The following is a 20000-nucleotide window of genomic DNA, read 5'->3' on the forward strand; positions in this document are numbered from 1 at the left end:
ACTAGGCATATATTTTCTCCATGATATTATCCTCCCTGTTATTGTTTCTTTTCTAAATCTAGCGGATATCTTATTAAAATATGCTTTTAAAACCCTCACTTCTATTGCTATATCAACCAGTTTAATATGTGTTTTTCCAATCATAAGGGGTCCAGTACACAAATTCTTGAATCTTTAACTTAATATTTCTAATTTTCTACCAATTGCATGCTTTTTCTTTATAAGGACGGCCAGTGTATCCGGCCACCAAGGGACAGAGTGTTTCGTTGGTCGAGCTCCAGTCAGAGGCATATCTTTATCAGCTGCTTGTCTGATGAAGTCAGCAAAGAATTGATTTGTTTCATCATGATCTTGTGAATAATTAAATGGGGTACTTGACTTATGTAAAATTTTAACTTATCCCAGTCAGCATTATTTGTATTATAATGCTGAGCAAAAAGACTTGTTGTACATCCGAACATGGTTACTAATATAGGAAAATGGACACTGTCATAAAGGTCATCTAATATGCTCCATTCTAACCATGGCTTAAGAGCTTTAGACTTTGCCTCAGAATCAGGCTGTGAGCAAATCATAAGTGAAGCTACTCACAAATCTGGTAATTGCTTAGACCTCGTATACACCGACTCCCCTGGTATTATAACTAGTAAGGTTGGTTCTCCAGTCGAGACATATGACCATGCCTTGATTTCATTAGTAGTGAAGACTGAGCAGCCTGTCCCTGATGTATCATACTCGTAAAATTTATATGAAATCTCAAGCAGACTGAAATGGGATTTTGCATGATCTTTTGTGCTTGGATTGATCACAATTATATAGTAGTGTTGATCCTGTTGTCCCTTTGAATGAGAATCTAGTCAACATAATTGATACACATCCCTTCTCATGTGGTAAGGTACCGAGTGAAGGACTAACCATGGTTCAATGATGATTGTAGACGTGTTTATTTGGAGAAGCAGGAGGCCTATCACCTTCCAAAGGGTAACAGATCAGATTTGATCTGGAATAACTATACTTAGCATAGAGCTTTTGCTCAGAGAGTTGATGCCTAACCTAAAAACGAATACAATTTAACCATAAAAGAAACCCTTTCTGGTACAACTCAGGAACATAAATGGTGGTCTACCCTTAAATCTGCACTCTTTAATGCAGATGTAACAGTTCCTTCTTTACTTAAACGAGATGGCTCACTCACTCACTGTCCAAAGGAAAAGGCAACCCTTTTGGCTGATGTTTTTGACAGTAAACCGAGTAAAGAAAAACTTGAACTTCCTCAATCTTGTTTTCCTGAGGCTAAACTAACTAGTTTAGCTTCTTGATCTCGCGAAATTAAAGCTCTGTTGATGGACCTTGATGCTTATGGAGGTGTAGACCCAAATGGTATTTTTCCTTTGTTTTTTATAAAGACTAGAGATTTCTTAGCCCCAAAGTTATCTGTTAATTTATGCAAGTTAGAAAGAAGAAGAGCTTTTAGCTCTTGTTGGAGAATTGGTAATGTTACTCTTTTATGTAAATGTGTTTGTGGTAGCTCAAGTCCCACTGATTACCCCCCCCCCCATTTCCATAACTCCCATATTATCTAAAGTTTTTGAATGTTTTTTGGCAAAACATCTTAATAGGTTTGCAATTTGGTTTGCGTAAAGGCCTTGGAGCATATGATGCCCTTCTTACAATCTCCAATGCTGTACAGAAATCCCTTGATTATGGTCAGGAAGTTTGTATGATTGGCCTTGATTTTGGTGCTGCCTTTGACCGTGTTAAGCATGAGGCCCTTGTTTTCAAACTCAAACAGTTGGTAGTGGGTGGGTCGTTTCTTAGCATTATTATTGATTTTTTTAAGTAATAGATCTCAAAAAGTTGTTGTTGATGGGCACCATAGTGAGTATAGGAATGTGATATCTCGGGTTCCACAGGGTAGTGTTCTTGGCCCTTACTTTTCATACTATATACACATGACATGTGGTTTGGTCTAGAAAAAAAAAACTTGTTTCATATGCAGATGATGCTATTCTCTTTGCATTAATTCCATCCCCTGAATGTATATCTGAGGTTGCTAAATCCCTTAATAGAGATCTAGCTGAAATTAGTGCATGGTGTAGATTAGGGGGCATTGAGTTGAATCCTAAAAAACTCAAAGTATGATTGTAAGTAGGTCAAGGACAGTGGCTCCTCAACATCCGGATCTCGGTATTGATAATGTTTCTTTAACTTTGCATGACTCTTCTAAAATTTTAGGTGTGATTCTCGACATCAAATTTACTTTTGAGAAACACATTAGGTCTGTGTCTTCTTCAATTGCACAAAAAAATTGGCTTATTGAGAAAGTCTTTCAAGATTTTCGGTGATCAATCTATCCTGAAGAAGTGTTTTAATTCTTTCATTCTACCTTGTTTCGAGTATTTTTCTCCTGTCTGGTCTTCAGCTGCTGATTCTCATCTTAATTTGTTGGACAGAAACTTACGGTCTATTAAATTTCTTATTCCTGATCTAGATATCAATCTTTGACACCGTTGTTCAATTAGTTCATTATGCATGTTGCATAAGATTTTTCATAACTCTGACCATACTTTACATTCAGATCTTCCTAATTCTAATAGCCAGGCCTTCTCCATCATGAGGATCAATAGTACACACAATTCTAGAAGTTTTATTCCAGCTGTGACCAAGTTGTGGAATGATCTTCCTAATCGGGTGGTTGAATCAGTAGAACTTCAAAAGTTCAATGTTGCAGCAAATGTTTTTATGTTGAACAGGCTAACATAACGGATTTTGAAGCAAAGCGAAAAATCTATTTTTGGGTGAGATAGCCATGTTGTCTTGATGGAAGGTTCCTTTAGGCAGATTTCTAAGGGATATTTAGCTACAGTGATACTCCCAGAGAATTGACCATAGGTCTCCAGAATTCTAACTCCTGGCGTGAGTATCCTTAAGAAAATTCTTAAGGATATCGAATAATATCAGGGGACGTATTTCTTGATACGACATATGGCAATCTTCACCCCGAATAGAGTTTTCACTCTGAGGGGGAAGAGTGGCGAAAATGAAGGGGAGCCGTTATCAAGGTTACCCGGTGGATCCCCTTCCCGTACTACTACAGCGCCCAACATGGCGCACCATTTCTTATTACAATTAAGCATGGATGGCTACAGATAGAATAGTTTCGGGTGGGGATTGTTACGTATGTATACTCCTTTTCTTAGAAAAGGAGGGTGGGTCCATCAGGACAACATGGCTATCTCACCCAAAAATAGATTTTTCGCTTTGCTTCAAAATCCGTTTTTTGGGCTCAAGCCATGTCGTCCTGATGGAAGCTTACCAGAGAATTACTTGAAAGTACTATATCTGTGGGTTTGTATAAGTGCCTTAACCTTGAGTCAGCTTCAATATGGTCACCCAGACCACATAAATATATGACGGTACCGTTATTCATCATATCCGCTAAGCTTGGAACAATCTTAGGGCTTCCTGCCCCCTGCAGAGAAACTCTCAACTCTGACTGTATAATTATGTTCACATGTATAGGCACCTTCAAGTGATTACCTTATTTCTAGGAAAAATAAGTAAAAACTCTGGCTAGTTTTATTCAGCTACTTATTGGGGCGAATAAGACGCAAATACACTTTATATATTTATTTGTATAGACAACATGAATATAACAACCAATGTATTAAAACGGAATCATATCCATTCCAGCCAACAATCTTAAGGTACATATATATTTATCACCTGTAAGGGAAGAAATATGTTATCAAGACATTACCACTCAAAATCAATGTAAAATTATTAAGATAATTTCACTGTAAATGTTGGATGAGTTTCAACACTGCATACTAGTGTACACATGGCACTGGTGTTATCGGTTTGACTCTACACTTATAAAGAACAGTCCCATGGGCACCAGGGTGACCCTTAATAAAAGGTATCACGCTGAAAGGTGTTAACACCTTTTCACCCAAACTGTAAAAGTCCCACACAGTTCACTGTTCATCGCAGCACTAGACGACAGGTTTTACAACACTACCTGCCGCCACCACAAAGCGTTCCTGTTCGTGCACTTGTTCGCATAATGTTTATAGAAGACTCTAGAGGATTTCCAACCAGTGTATGAGCTGAGTCTATCAAAGTCCATATACTGAAAAAAGTTCGGCGAGGAAGCAATCTTTCTCAGATCATGACCTGCGGGTGTACTATCAGGATCCGCTCCGCGGATGAAGTGAGCGAGCTTCGCCCTCAGTTGTTTCAGGATTAAGTTTGATCCTGAGGTTTCGCCTTTGAAGAGCTATCCTCCCTTGACATCTGAAGTTTTTCGAAGATAGACCTTTAGACACTCTACTGGACATAGAGAGACATCTTCCTTCAGAGGGCAGATTCTCCAGGGACCCCATCTTTTGGTGGGTAGCTCGTTTTTGGCAAGAAAGGTAGGATCGGGAAAAAGATTTAGCTCTCCCACTTTTGTGAACTGAATATGGCCCTCATCTCTTGATAGGGCTACAATTTCACTAACTCTAGCCCTTGAGGCTATAGCGAACAAAAATATCACTTTTTGTGTTAGATCCTTTAGAGAGCAATCTTCATTGTTCAAGTTCGAAGCATAGTGCAAGATTTTGTCCAAAGACCATGAAATGGGCTTCGGAGGGGCTGCTGGTTTAAGTTTAGCGCATGCCTTCGGAATCTTGTTGAAGATTTCGTTCGACAGGTCCACCTGGAAGGCGTATAGAAGAGGTCTAGTCAAAGCTGACTTACACGTAGTTATCGTGGTGGAAGCCAAACCTTGTTCGTGAAGGGGGATGAAGAAGGACAGGCAGAAGTCTATCGACATTTCCGTCGGCTTTTTTGCTTTAACAAAAGCGACCCACTTCTTCCAAGATAATTCATATTGTCTTCTGGTTAATTTTGACTTGTATTTTTCTATAAAGTCGATACTGTCTTTCAAGACCACAAATCTTTTCTTGACTGCTAAGGCGAGAAAATCATGAGATGAAGGCTTTGGGTTCTCTGTGATGAAGTGAAGACAGTCGACTTCTGAACCAGTTGGGATAGAACTGGGTTCAGTAGAGGAAACAGCCTCAACTTCAGTTCTATCACCAGAGGGAAACAATTGCTCTTGGGCCATTTGGGGGCCACCACTGCTGCTGTTCCCTTGAAGGATCTAAGCTTGTTGAGGACCTTCAGGAGATTTGTTGGCGAGAACAGGTAGATGTGAGTCCATCTGTTCCAATCGAGGGACATGGCGTCCGTCGCCTCTGCCCGAGGGTCCTCGTATGAGGCTACGTATCGAGGTAGTTTCTTGTTGTCACTCGTTGCGAAGAGGTCGATCTGCAGTTCTGGAACTTTTTCCAAAATGAAGGAGAATGAGTCTGCGTCTAGGGACCATTCTGACTCTATTGGCTTTAGCCTGGATAGAGCGTCAGCCGTCACTTTTCTTTCTTGCCAAGCAGAAGATGGCCAACATCATGTGATTGATGTAGGGCAATCTCGAGCCTTGTCGGTTCAGACATCTCACTATCACTTCGCTGTCCAAGATCAGCTTGATGTGGGCTGATCTGTGAGGGGATAGCTTCTTCAACATCAGGAGGACTGCCATGGCCTCCAGAATGTTGATGTGAAAGGTCTTGAACATCTTGAACAAGGATGACCAGGTCCCTTGAGCTTTCCTTTGATGGGAATGACCTCCCCATCCTTCCATCGAGGCATCCATGTGGATGATTACCGATGGTTGAGGTGGTTGAAAGGGAATAGTCCTTGCTAATCTCTTGACTTTCGACCATGGCTTCTGAAGCGATTGTAGTAAGGTCGGTATCGGTCTCTGTAGATCTCTTCCAGCGTTTGATGCGTATCTTCTCCAGGTTCCTGACACATCTTTCAGCTGTGCTCTTAGCACTGGTTCTGTTACTGCTGCAAACTGGAGAAAACCCTGTACTCTTTCCTGATGGCGTCTTGAGATCCTGTTGGATTTCAGTAGTCTCTCTCCTCTTCTTTGGTGGAATGGAGAGGCGGTGTGACTGCAAGTTCCAATGGATTCCCAACCATTGAAACTATGGAGCTGGAGAGAGGCGAGACTTCTTGTAGTTGATCTTGAATCCCAAATGTTCCAGGAACTGCATCACTTTCTTGGTTGCCTGCAGACAAGCTGTCTTGGATGCTGCCCACACCAGCCAGTCGTCCAGGTATGCAGCTACCTGAACGCCTTCTAAGCGTAGCTGTTGTACGACTGCATCCGCAACTTTTGTGAACAACCTTGGGGCTATGTTTAGTTCAAAGGGCATGACTCTGAAGACATACTTTGTCTTCTGTAGCTTGAATCCTAGGTAGGAGGAGAAGAGGCGACTGACTGGAAGGTGCCAGTAAGCATCTGTGTACGCCCCTTTCGATAACAGGGTCCTTATGTGTTGTAGGGTTAGCATCCAGAACTTGTTGTTCTCGATGAACTTGAGTGGAGACAAGTCTAGAATGACACTGAGTTTGTCCGAGTCCTTCTTGGGAACACAAAACAGCCTTCCCTGGAATTTGATGGACTTTGCTTTCCTTATAACCTTTTTGTTCAAGAGTTCTAAGGTATATTCTTCCAGTAAGGGGGTGGAGTGTTGAAAGAACTGAGGAAATGAAGGTGGAGATCCATTCCATTTCCATCCTAGTCCATTCTTCATTAGGCTGTGGGCCCAGGGATCGAAGGTCCAACGATCCGTAAAGTGGAGGAGTCTCCCTCCTACCTGGAACATCTCATTGCTTGGATGGTCCTGATGGTTTGCCACCCTGACCACGTCCTCCCCTACCTCGTAAGGGGTTTCTTGAGGAGCCCCGTCTAGATCCTCTTCCTTTCGGGCAAAAGGTAGTGGTGTGCGTCTCAAAACCTGGGTTGAAGGCTGGTGACTGGGCTACCAGCTGTTGAGGCACCACTTCGAAGGTGGTTTGAGGTTGAACAACCACTTGGGGCACCGTGGTCAAGGTGACCGTGGGATGTTGTACAGGTCTAGCAGGCAGTCTTGACTTCTTCGTCTTCCTCTTAGGTTGAGGACCAGCATCAGGGGAAGATTTTCTCTTCGAAGACATGCCCAACTTTTGGAGTAGATTCCTATTCTCCTTGGAGGCTTTTGCAACTACTTCTTGGACTACTTCCTTTGGGAAGAGGTCCTTGCCCCAGATATAGGAAGTGATCAGTTTCCTGGGTTCGTGTTTGACCGTTGCATTGGCAAACACGAACTCCCTGCAGGCCCTCCTGGCCTTCACAAAAGCGTACAAGTCCTTGACTAGGGTGGCCATGTGCATCTTGGCCAGGACTGTATACATGTCTGGGGTGTTAGCAATGCCTGCACACATCTCCATGCAGTTCTGGAGGGAAAGAGAGGTGGCTAGTCTCTCCTTTGTCTCCTGTTCTCTTCTCAGGAGAAAGTCCGACAACTTCTGGAGGTTCTCGCTGAACTGCTGTCCTGCGATGTCCGCATCGAATTTCAAGACTGAAAAGGTTAGGTGAACCTCCTTCCAATCCTTCTCATCCATGGGCAAGGCCAGAGACAATGGCCTACACTCCTCTAGCGTAGGACAGGGTTTGCCTGCATCAATTGCCTTCAGCACACTTTGGAGAGCTTTCGACAAGAAGGGGAAAGCTCTTGAAGAAGGAGCAAGAAAAGTAGGGTGTTTCTTGCTCAGTGCAGAAACTCTAGATTTGGTATACCCGGCCTTCTTCAGGCTACTCGACAAGAGAGCCTTTGCCTTGTCGTGGTCGAAAACCATGACTTCCTTTGGTTCCATCTCTTCCTTAGATGCCGGCTCACCCTTCAGCCGGATGAAACTTTCCGGGTAAGCCACAAGATTTGGCCAGAATTGTATGTCGTCCAGGAGGATGGCCCCCATCTTCTCCGAAACGTAGAGTTTCCCATTCATCATGGGCATAAACTCTGCCTACCTCCAGGGATTGGTTTCGGAGCATGTTGGCAGGTCAGACACTTTAGGTCGCTTGAAAGACCAACGAGAAGTGACTATGCGGGTTGCTTCACGGAATTCCTTCCGCATATCTACGTTTTCCTAACGTATAGAGTCCACTAGCATCGTGATCTGGGCCATAACCGCTTGACCCATAACCGCTTGGTGGGGTAGGAGCCGAAGAAGTTGACGGCACAGGCTGGAATGCCAACACAGACAGAAGGGGGTCCTCCACTTCCGTCGATTCGAGACCCTCGTCTCCTCCAGGTGGTTGGGCCACCTCTACTTCAGGATCCTCTTGAAGGAGATCCTTTTCGGTATCCGAGGACACTTCAGACATCCTCTCCTGATGGATGTCCATACCTTTCAAACCTTCGTTGATGTCGGCCTCAATTGCGAGCTGCACGCAAGGAGGCCAGGGTCGTGCCTGAGGTACGACGGCATTAGCTGTTACCTTCGGGAACAGCATGCTTCCCATAAGCTCGCTGAGTAGGTATGGTCCCGGAGAGTTCTTCTGGAACCCTTGTACCCATTTCCGAAGCTTTTCCCTCGCAGCGTCCCTCGACTCTGTCGTCTTGGGATCACCAAAACCCTCGGTCATCAAGGCCGAGCAGACGTTGCAGTCCTTGGGATCCCAATATCTCAAGGTTTCGGTTGCGATTGAGCAGGGGGCATGAGACCTGCACATCTTGTGGCCACAAAAGTCATTGCTTTTGTGGTTGCAGTAGATGACCTCCTCCTTGGTCTCCTCCTGTAAAGAAAGGAAAGTGAAATGAGTATGGGGTAATTTATCACACTTCATAAATATTTATGTTCATGCACATAATTGGCACTACTATTATCATTATAGCTTAGGATAGTAAGCTAGAAAGAAAATAGGAAAGACACATATCTGTGTCTCCTGTTCAGAAAATTTATAATTGGTCTCAACAATGGACTGTGAAAGGACACACAGAATATGTTGGAAAATATAAACTACTGTATATTATATACTATAGTTTTCTACCTGCAGTATGTACTACACTGCAGAAACACTGGCTGCTGTATAATCTCATACTGTAGTGCTGCCGGCTAGGCTAGTACCTGACGGCACTAGCCAACAGAAAGAGATATAGCATGGAGAGAAGGTCTACCTTATTATTATAGTTTAGTACAATAAATAGAGTTGTAGGGGCTACTGTCCCCACTGCCTTCTTCCAGAATGAGGGTTCAAATGGAAGGGGGGAATGTATCATTCTAGCTTCCATCTAGCCACAGAATCTGTTGCCGGATGCTCTGCCGGTTCCAGGGATTGTGGATGGCAGTCCAAGAAAGAACTGAAGAACACTCAAAGACATAAGGGTCTCCCACCAGCAGCCTTCATGGCCAGCATAACCTTTCCCTGAACCTTGCGTCTGTTAGGGGGAAGGTCGAAGCGGCAATCAAGCCGCCTTTGTAGGAGCCCGGCCAGCATCACAATCCACCCGGCAAGCGGGGAGATTGTAGAATACCGGCCAAAGATGTTGCGACGGCTAGGCAATCACTAAAGGACAGAGAGGGTAGGGAAAAAAGCGTCTTGTATTTTGTGTCGGAAGAAGGGGCACAATTCCCTCCCGCTTTGGGTCACAAACTCAGAAACCTCGTTTCTATACCGGCACCATCCTGGGCAGCAGTAGAATATCGATTCCTCAGCCTAAGACCTTGCCGGAAACAAGACATGTCTTCTAGACCACAAGGGAGAAGGTGGCTGCAATGTACTACCACTTTTGGTTATGGACTAGGGAAGCTGGGCTACCTATGTCCACAAATGTAAACCGGCAGGGGATTGACTATTCCCCCGGAAGTAGAGATTCCGACATCAAGACTGAAGACTCTGAGTTACTGTCGTAATTCAAAGCCGGGATACTCACCGGCAAAGAGGGAAGACAGAAAAACACTAGCCTAGTCAAACCGGAGTACACTACTCTATGGCAAGACCAAGATAGGGCATTCAGAGGGAAGGTAGGGTTTACCCTTAAATCTCTAAAAGACACGAGTATCGAACACGAATATCGAATTTTATAAATAATTCTAAGAGATATACTATCTCCTATTGAATTGATAAAATGATAGAGAGGGTAAACGGGGATAATGTATGAAAGTATACTAAAACGCATTCGGCTAGCCTAGCGCGAGTCGAGGTCTCGGCTACGCTACGTCTGAGAGACTATCGTATACGATCGACACATTTCATAGACGAGGAAATATACTTGCATGATCTTATTTTCACTAGTACTGTATAATTTTGCCTAAATAGCTATAATTCATTAAAGCTAAATACCGGGAACGTCGTTCTACTGAATAAAGAAGGCATATATGGCGAACGACAGCATCCAAAATGGCGCCTCCGGTGGACGGCTATACTCAGATAAACACATCTAAATTATGCTAATTTAACTGTGAGAAAGGAGCTAAAAACTAAGCACAGGAAAGATTAAATACTCAACTTTCCAGAGGCTGAAGATGCTAGAGAATGCATGATAAATCCCGAGTATTAGTACTGTAACACAAACACCGAGAGATGCGGGAGATACACCGTGCTTAATTCGCTACTAACAAAGGAATGGGGCGCCATGTTGGGCGCTGTAGTAGTACGGAAGGGGATCCACCGGGTAACCTTGATGATGGCTGCCCTTCATTTTTGCCACTCTTCCCCTTCAGAGCAAAAACTCTATTCAGTGTGAAGATTGCCATGTGTCGTATCAAGAAATACGTCCCCTGATATTATGCGATATCCTTAAGAATTTTCTTAAGGATACTTGCACCAGGAGTTAGAATTCTGGAGACCTATGGTCAATTCTCTGGGAGTATCACTGTAGTTAAATATCCCTTAGAAAGCTGCCTAGAGGAACCTTCCATCAGGATGACATGGCTTGAGCCCAAAAAAGTCTTTTTATAGTTTATATATGACATATCTGTTTTGACGTTGTTACTTTTTTTAGAATGATTTATATTTGATTTGTTCTCATCATTTATTTATTTCCTCATTTCCTTTCCTCACCGGGGTATTTTTCCCTATTGGAACCCTTGGGCTTATAGCACCTTGCATTTCCAACTAGGGTTGTAGCTTGGATAGTAATGATAATAATAATATCTACAGTATTATTGGAACAAAGACTTAAGTCTTTTGAGAAATACATTCTATGAGTTTTTTAATAAATGCAGGTATCTTCCTCATTTAATTAACATAGGTTGTGATCATTAACTATTTGTTCAACCTTGGAACCATTTGCGTCAACGGTAACACAATTAGTGTCCCAAAGAGTGTTGTTGGTCTTGAAGTCTCCAATTAATAGGAAATCTTTTTCCCTATCTTGGAGTTTTTTTGGTTAGATTTTGCAAATTATACTTACAAGAGGGCTGATTGTATCTATTAAAAATATTAAAAGTTATTATTTACATGTATAACTCCAGATTATTGAAATTCTGAATTCGTAAATATCATAGCATCATAATTTATTTTATTATTGATTTAGATAGCAGATGGGACTAAGCGAGATGCTAGATTTTAATTTCCTATTAAAGGAACAGTATCATTAGTATGTTGTAGGCATATTGCAATAGTGTTATAATTCTTTAACATTCTTTGAATCTCCCCTAAATTTAAACGGGTTTTAAGACCATTAACATTCCATTGAATTATGTAAGGACTGAACATTAAAGGGATCGTCCAGCATTAATTTACATGGATATACTTTGGGATATCAAAAATCGTGAATCTTTGGCAGTGAAATGCACTAAAACTACAGAGTCTCGTGAGAAAGTATCGTCCTAATTATGCCATAATTAATCGAGGTATTGTATTTTTTGTACAAGGTATATGGTACTACAAGGCCCATCATAGTAACACGGCACCATGTTCTAGAACTCAAGGTAACCTATGATAAGTACACTATTCTTATAGAATAGGGAAAATATCACACTATAAATACTATGTTTGGCAGCTCAACACTTTCTCTCATTGTCTCAGTGAATACAAGAAACCACTAGTGAATTTTTGAGCCTTTCGCTCATGGTGTGGTCACTTTATTTTGCTATTAATAGTCCTAGTGAACTGCAAAAGAAAAATCCTATCTAAGTGCAGGGCAAAGACAGTGCTTGTAAGAATGTACTAAGAAACAAAGCGGGAGGTGGCTGATACCATCACCTTCAGTGAGTAGTATTCCCTTGGGATGTGGGATGTGGGGTGGGGGGTTGGGTGATTTGGGCCATGTTTGCGGTAATTAGAAGAGAAAGCTATATAGTAAGTAAGTTTATTTACTTCTAAAGCAATTGAGAATATCTCTGCTTCATAGTTATTGACATTCAAAACTACTTTTCTCCATTATTTAAAGATATTTCAAAACCAGACAGCATTGGAAAGAAAAAGAAAGACAAAAAAATTTGGTCGAAGGAATATAAATTGTAAGGTTATCTAAAATTTTATATAATTTTCAAATTCAAAAAAATATATATCATTAAAATAAAAAAACAGACATAAAGAAAATTTCTCTGAGTAATATTTCCACATTTATTAGCATTATTCATAGGATTAATATTTAATTCAATACTGTATTTTTCGAGAAAAAATCAGAAAAAAAAGAAAAAAAAATATTTTCATTCATAAAAGAAATAATTTTTGTCAGATTCCAAAAGAGAATTATACAGAATCACCAGAGTAATAACACAAATAATATATGTTGAAACTATAGAAATCCCATATTTAACGATTTTGGCTTTAATGGCAGATGATCCCCTTAAGGCAATGGAGATGATTTCCACTGGTTAGAGCATTATTTCTGGTTATTTTGCTGCATTTGTGTTTCTGTTTAATTGTACTGGAACTACGTTTCAGATTAGGTTTCAGTTTTTTAAATGTAATTTCCTGTTGTTTGCCTTGTATTATGATTTGCTTCTTGGTTATTGCCTTGAATTTGGTTAAATTTTTCTATGATTTTTTTTTTTTTCTAGATGAAGATTGCCTGTTAAACGCTTCTTTATCAGATGGCCAATACACATAGAGCAGCAGTGTACGTTTCTAATCTTCCAAACTGACTTTTAGTTTTGTTCTTGATGAAGTTGTCCAATTTTATGCATATTAATGTTTTTAATTTCATGAAAATCTGAAAGAGTCATTGAAGCCACGGGATATTTTGTGTGCTGCTTTATTCTCCAACGTGATCTTGTGCAATGCCATCACTTTACTAGTGATTTCAATATCTGGTGATGGGTTTATTTCTTCCATCGGTACATAATTGGTTGAGTTTCCACCAGCTTCCTCGCTATCATAAGGAACCCTTGAAGGTGAACTGCTGATAAATGCCATCTTCTCTTCCTTGCCAGGCGGAAGATGGCTAACATCACGTGATTGATGTGAGGTGAACTCGAGCCCTGTCGATTTAGACATATTATTATCACCTCATTGTCCAGGACCAGTCTGATGTTGACTGCTCTGCGAGGGGATAGTCTCTTCAACGTCAGGAAGACTGTCATAGCCTCCAAGATGTTGATGTGAAAGTTTTGAACTGGTGTGACCAATTCCTTGCACTTTCATTTCTTGCGAATGGCCTCCCCATGCTTCCAGGGAGGCGTCCGTGTGTATCACCACTGACGTTTGTGGTGGTTGCAAGAGAATTGTCTGTGCTAGGCTTTTATTCGTTGACCACGGCCTTAATAGCGTGCGCATATGGGTCGGGGTCAACCTTTGTTGATCTCTCCGAGCGTTTGATGCGTATCTCCTCCAGACTCCTGACGCATCCATTAGCTGTGCCTTTAGCACCGGGTCTGTCACTACTGCGAACTGCAGAGAGTCCAATACTCTTTCATGTTGACGTCTTGAAATCCTCAGGTGTTGGATTAGTCTCTTGACAGATGCCGCTATTTCTCTCCTCTTCTTTGATGGAATGGAGAGGTGGCGTGACTGCAAGTTCCCATGGATTCCTAACCATTGAAACTTGTGAGCAGGAGAAAGGCGAGACTTCTAGCGATTGATCTTGAAGCCCAGGTGCTCTAGGAACAGGATCACCTTTCCGGAGACTTGCAGACAAGTAGTCTTGGATGCTGCCCGCACCAGCCAATCGTCCAGGTATGCTACTACTTGTACTCCTTCAGAGCGTAGTTGCTGGACGATTGTGTCCGCTAGCTTTGTGAATACCTTTGGGGCTATGTTTAGTCCAAAGGGCATGGCTGTGAAGACATATTTTGTCTTCTGTAGCCTGAATCTAGGTAGGAGGAGAAGGGGCGACTGAATAGTAGGTACCAGTAAGTATCTGCCAGGTCTATTGAGATTGTGTACGCCCCTTTTTTGGTAGATGGATCCTTATGTGTTGCAATGTAAGCATCAGGAACTTCTTGTTCTCGATGAACTTATTGAGTAGAGACAAGTCTAGAATGACTCGGGTTTGTCCGAGTCTTTCTTGGGAACACAAAACAGCCTTCCCTGAAATTTGATGGACTTCGCTTTTCTTATTACCTTCTTGTTCAAGAGTTCTGAGGTATATTCTTCCAACAAGGAGGTGGAGTGTTGGAAGAATTCTGGAAAAGTGGGGTGGATTTTTGTTCCATTTCCAACTAAGTCCATTCGTAATTTGGCTGTGGACCAAAGGATCGAAGGTCCAACGATCCCGATAGTGGAAAGTCTGCCTCCAACCTGGAACCTCTCATTGTTTAGAGGTTCCTGAGGACTTGTTTCCGTGACCGCGTTCCTCCTCCACCCTTGGGGGTTTTAAGGAGGATCCTCTTTTTAAGCCGTTACCTTTGTAGGGCCGAAAGGTGGTCGAGTGCCTTTCAAAGCCTGGATTAAACACAGGTGACTGGGCTACAAGCTGTTGAGGGACCATCTGGAAGGTGGTTTGCGGCTGGGCTACCATTTGAGGCACCGTGGTCATGGTCACGGTCGGAAATTGTGCAAGTCTAATGAAAATTCCTCTTTGAGGACATGCCCCACTTTTGGAGAAGGTTCCTATTCTCCATGGTGGCTTTGGCAATGACCTCTTAGACCACTTCCTGTGGGAAAGGGTCTTCGCCCCAGATACATGATGATATCAGTTTTCTGGGTTCGTGTTTCACCGTTGTTGCGGTAAACACATGCTCTCTACAGGTCCGTTTTTGACCTGACAAAAGCATACAAATCCATCACAGCGGTGGGGCGTTATTTAAGGCCTGCACACATTTCTAAGCAGTTCCCTTCTCAAAAAATGGTCTGGCAACTTTGGAAGGTTCTCATTAAACTGCTGGCCTGCTATCTCCGGATCCAACTTCGAGATGGAGAATGTTAGATGTACCTCTTTCCACTTCTCCTCACAGGTGGGCATAGCTAGAGATAATGGTTTGCATTTCTCTAGAATGGGGCAGGGTTTGCCCTCTTCGACTGCTCTCATGACACAGTCTAGGGCTTTCCCCGAAAGGGGGAAGGCTCTGGAGGAGGGAGCAATGAAGGTTGGGTGCTTCTTGCTCAATGCTGTGACTTTCGAGTTAGTATATCCGGCTCCTTACCGGGTCTTGGTAAGGATGGCATGTGCCTTGTCATGTTCGAAGACAGACTTCCTTCGGTATAGTCTCCTCGCGGGATGCAGGTTCATCTCGCAGTCTCACATAGCAATCTGGGTACGCTGAAAGCTGGGTCAGAATTGAAGATCTTCACGGGGTTTGGCCCCCAACTTCTCGGAGATATAAAGCTTCCCATTCATCATGCGCATGTGTTCCGTATACCTCCAGGGGTTGGTTTCGGAGCAGTGAGGGAGGTCAGATATTTTACGGGGCTTAGCAGAGCCCCTGGAAGCGCCAGGGCGTTTCCCTTCCTGTACCTCTCTCTTCATCTCATTGAGATTTTGCTTATTCTCCTTTTGTTCCTTCCGGAACAGTGTCAACATCTGCTGGATCGACTCTAGGAGCGCTTCGCTCCTGCCGGCTTGTATAGCCAGTTGGGTAGTTGGGGCTGAAGAGGTTGACGGCATAGGTTGATATGCCGACACACTGAGCTGAGGATCCTCAGTCACCGTCGAAACGGATCCTTCTTCCTCCGTGGGTGGTTGAACCACTTCTTCTTCAGAGCCTTCTTGCAGTAGGTCCTGTTCGGTGTCAATGGACACCTCCACCATCCGTTCTTGGTGGATGTCCAAGCCTTACAGTGCCTTGTTGATATCCGCGTCCACTGTCCGTTGGATAAAAGGAGCTAGACCTGTACTTGAGGCAAAAATGTACTGGATTGAGCCTTAGGGAACAGTAAGCCCTTCAGAGATTCGTTAGGCAGGTAAGATCCCGGAGAGTTCTTCTGGTAGCCTCATACTCACCTTCGAAGGGTTTCCCTTGACTCCGTAGTGTCAGGGATATCTTCTACAAAGCCGTCGGTCAGCAAGGTCGAGTAGTTGGAGCAACCCTTCGGGTCCCAGTACCTCAGGGATCCAGATACAATGCAGCAAGGGGCATGAGACCTGTACATCGTATGCCTACAAAAGTTCTTACTCTTGTGGTTGCAGAACACAACTGTACACTCCACCATTGGCTCCTCCTGTAAGGGAGAAAAAGGGTGAAATGAGTACTCAGTTGTTTATATTATTTATATAATGCATACTTAAAATACGGGTCCCAGTAACTCAGGGAACCAGATACGATGCAGCAGGGGGCATGAGACTTGTACATCGTATGCTCACAAAAGTTTTTACTCTTGTGGTTGCAGAACACAACTGTACACTTCACCACTGGCTCCTCCTGTAAGGGAGAAAAGGGGTGAAATGAGTACTCAGTTGTTTATATCATTGATTTAATGCATACTTAAAAAATAGTAATACTTACTATTATACTTAACCCTGGATAGGTACGGTGGGTCGTTTGCGACCCCGAGCGTCAAAAAAAAACAGGTTTTTCTCACGTGACTCACCCCTGTGACTGAATTTGTGGGTGATCGACCTGCAGGAGGTGTCTCCCCTACACGCTCTAGTAGTGTCCAGATGTGCATTGCTGTAGCTGTACTCCTTCCCCGATTTCTGAGACGCATCGGGGTCGTTCGCGTCCGAGTTTACCCTTCTGAGGTAGTTTGCATAATTATCAAAGTTATTACGTATTATGAAATTGTCGTAGAATGGTGCAACTTGTATAGGTTATCAGTTGTGGAAAGTCTTGGTGGATTGTTTGGCTACCATGTGCATGTTTTTTTTTTTAGTTAAAATGTCATTCATCACCACGAGGACCATTTTACCGCGAGTGCCCCTTTTTCATTTTTTTTCATTTTTTGGCCAAGTCATTTTTCCGTAAGATATTGCCAAATAGTGTCGTAAAACTTTTGCTTGTTTAGTGTTGGAAAGTGTGTCTAGATGATCTGGCTACCCATGCATGACTTTGTTTTTGTCAGATACGACGTAGTTATTGGTATATTGGGTATTTAACTGCGGTTACCAATTTCTGTTTTTTTTTCAATATTTGTAAAAATTACTACGTAGTAAGGAATTGCCGTATATTATTCATTTTTTTTTCATGTTTATGTGTTAGAAAGTGTGCCTTGATGGTTGGGCTAACACGTGCATGTCTTTTTTTTTATCTGAGATGTCGTATATTAGAATGTCGGGCATTTTACCGCGAGTGTCCCTTTTTAATTTTTTTTAATTTTTTTGCCAAGTCATTTTTCCGTAAGATATTGCCAAATAGTGTCGTAAAACTTTTGCTTTTTTAATGTTGGAAAGTGTGTCTAGATGATCTGGCTACCCATGCGTGATTTTGTTTTTGTCAGATACGACTTAGTTATTGGTATATTGGGTATTTAACTGCGGTTGCCAATTTCTGTTTTTTTTCAATATTTGTAAAAATTTACTACGTAGTAAGGAATTGCCGTATATTATTGATTTTTTTTTCATGTTTATGTGTTAGAAAGTGTGCCTTGATGGTTGGGCTAACACGTGCATGTCTTTTTTTTTTATCTGAGATGCCGTATATTAGAATGTTGGGCATTTTTCCGCGAGTGCCCCTTTTTATTTGTTTTGCATTTTTTTGCTTAGTCATGTTACCGTAAGGAATTGGCAAGTAGTGTCGCAAAACTTATATTTTTATAGTGTTGGAAAGTGTTTCTAGATGATCTGGCTACCCATGCCTATTTTTTTTTTAGCCAGATATGGCGTATATATAAGTATGTGTTCGATTTTCCTGTGATTGCCATTTTTTCGTTTTTTCCCATTTCTTTCAAAATTACTACGTACTAAGGAACTATCACAGAGTAATATTTCATTTATATGTTTATTTGTCGGAAAATATGCCTTGATGGTTTGCCTAGCACGTGGCTGAAATTTTTTTTTTCTGAAATGCCGTATATTAGAATGGCCATTTTTCCACGAGTGCCCCTTTTTATTTGTTTTGCATTTTTTTGCTTAGTCATGTTACCGTAAGGAATTGGCAAGTAGTGTCGCAAAACTTATATTTTTATAGTGTTGGAAAGTGTTTCTAGATGATCTGGCTACCCATGCCTATCTTTTTTTTAGCCAGATATGGCGTATATATAGGTATGTGTTCGATTTTCCGGTGATTGCCATTTTTTCGTTTTTTCCCAATTCTTTCAAAATTACTACGTACTAAGGAACTATCACAGAGTAATGATTCCTCTAGATGTTTATTTGTCGGAAAATTTTGTTTACTTTTTTTTTGATTGAATATCATCAAATTTTTTTAGCTAAAATATTGTTTTACATTTTTTTTTTCGATTTTATTTCCCTTCTAAAAAAATTTTTTGGGTCAGAATTTTAATTTTATAAACGTAAAATAATCGACAATTATCCAGCAACCCACCATACAATTTTTATGCATATCCAATATTAATTAGATTAGTAAATAACACCTTGAAATTGACATACCCTTCCTACATTTCAAGTGGCAGATTAGGGAGTCTGAGTCAGTGTGGTTGGCGGCCATTTTGTGGACATATCCGAAGCGTAAGCTGCCCTATCTATATATATTCTTGTTCCCTATAGAATTTGTGATATTTTGGTATATTTTTACCTGCATAAATATCATATTATATATTAAATATATGTATTTTTTTTACGAAATTTCCAAGTACTCAAAAAATTACCTTGTAATTTACAAAATAATGAAGATTTTTTTACATATTTCTATTTTAGGATAACATATGTTTATTCCCTAAAAAAATTAGCCACTTCCTATTTCATTTGGGTACCCAAAAAAATTCATGAAATTTGGACAATTTTTTTTGGCCAAAAAAAGTTACCCTTTTTTTCTCATTTCAGATCTTCACCTCCATGGGTCTGACTTCATCCAAAATACATCAAGATGTGTCCTAAACATTCAAGAATCAATTCCTAAAAGGATTTGTGTATATATGTATAAACTTTTTTTTTATGAATTTTTATGTCAGGTCTTTTTTTTTTCTACTTAATTTTTTAAAATATTTATAATAAATAGTTTTTCTGCAGATGAGTAGTATTTATCTTTACAGTTGTTTTAAGCATTCATTGAAGTTTTTTTTGGCAAAAGAAAAAAGGAGGTTACTGCAAAAAATGATTTTTCAAGAATTTTTTTTGGCGTCGGGGTCGTTCGCGTCCGAGTATACCCTTAAAGGGGTGTCCGAGGACCGTACCTATCCAGGGTTAATAGCTTAGGATAGTAAGCTAGAAAGGAAATAGGAAAGACACATATCTGTGTTTCCTCTCACAGGCAATTGCTGAGACCTCTGTCAATATTAATATTTAAATTCCTTATAAGGAAAAATACAGAGTGGAATAATTCTCGTATGTAGAGCCGGAGCTAGTGAATATTTATACTAACTCCTCCACCTGTAAAATATTAATACTGAACGGTGTTTCATGAGTGTCCCGATAATCAAAGGATTCATCAGGGTGTTAAGGGAATGCTTCAACCTCAGCATGTTATGTGGTCCCAACAATAGACTGCGAAAGGATACACAGAGTATGTTAGAAATACTTGTATTACTGTATTGTTATATACTGTAGTTTTCCAACTATTGTATTGTTATATATTGTAGTTTAACTGGCTACTGTATTGTTGCATGCTGTAGTTTTACAGGTACACTACCGGGGTTAGGCTAGTGCCTAAGTGATAGAGAGAGAGAAAGAATGGAAAGG

The 20000-nt window shown here is 41.4% G+C and overlaps 1 protein-coding gene across 1 annotated transcript in view; it reads right to left on the reverse strand.

The window, feature by feature from the left end:
- Positions 1-7990: 7990 nt before the first annotated feature.
- Positions 7991-20000, reverse strand: part of LOC137649351 (solute carrier organic anion transporter family member 74D-like) — a 210904-nt gene continuing 198894 nt past the window's right edge. The window contains exon 13 of the mRNA XM_068382334.1: positions 7991-8671. Coding sequence (XP_068238435.1) covers positions 7991-8671 — 681 coding nt within the window. The remainder of the gene's footprint in view (positions 8672-20000) is intronic.

The sequence above is a fragment of the Palaemon carinicauda genome, chromosome 11 (assembly GCF_036898095.1).
Source record: "Palaemon carinicauda isolate YSFRI2023 chromosome 11, ASM3689809v2, whole genome shotgun sequence".
NCBI lineage: Eukaryota > Metazoa > Arthropoda > Malacostraca > Decapoda > Palaemonidae > Palaemon > Palaemon carinicauda.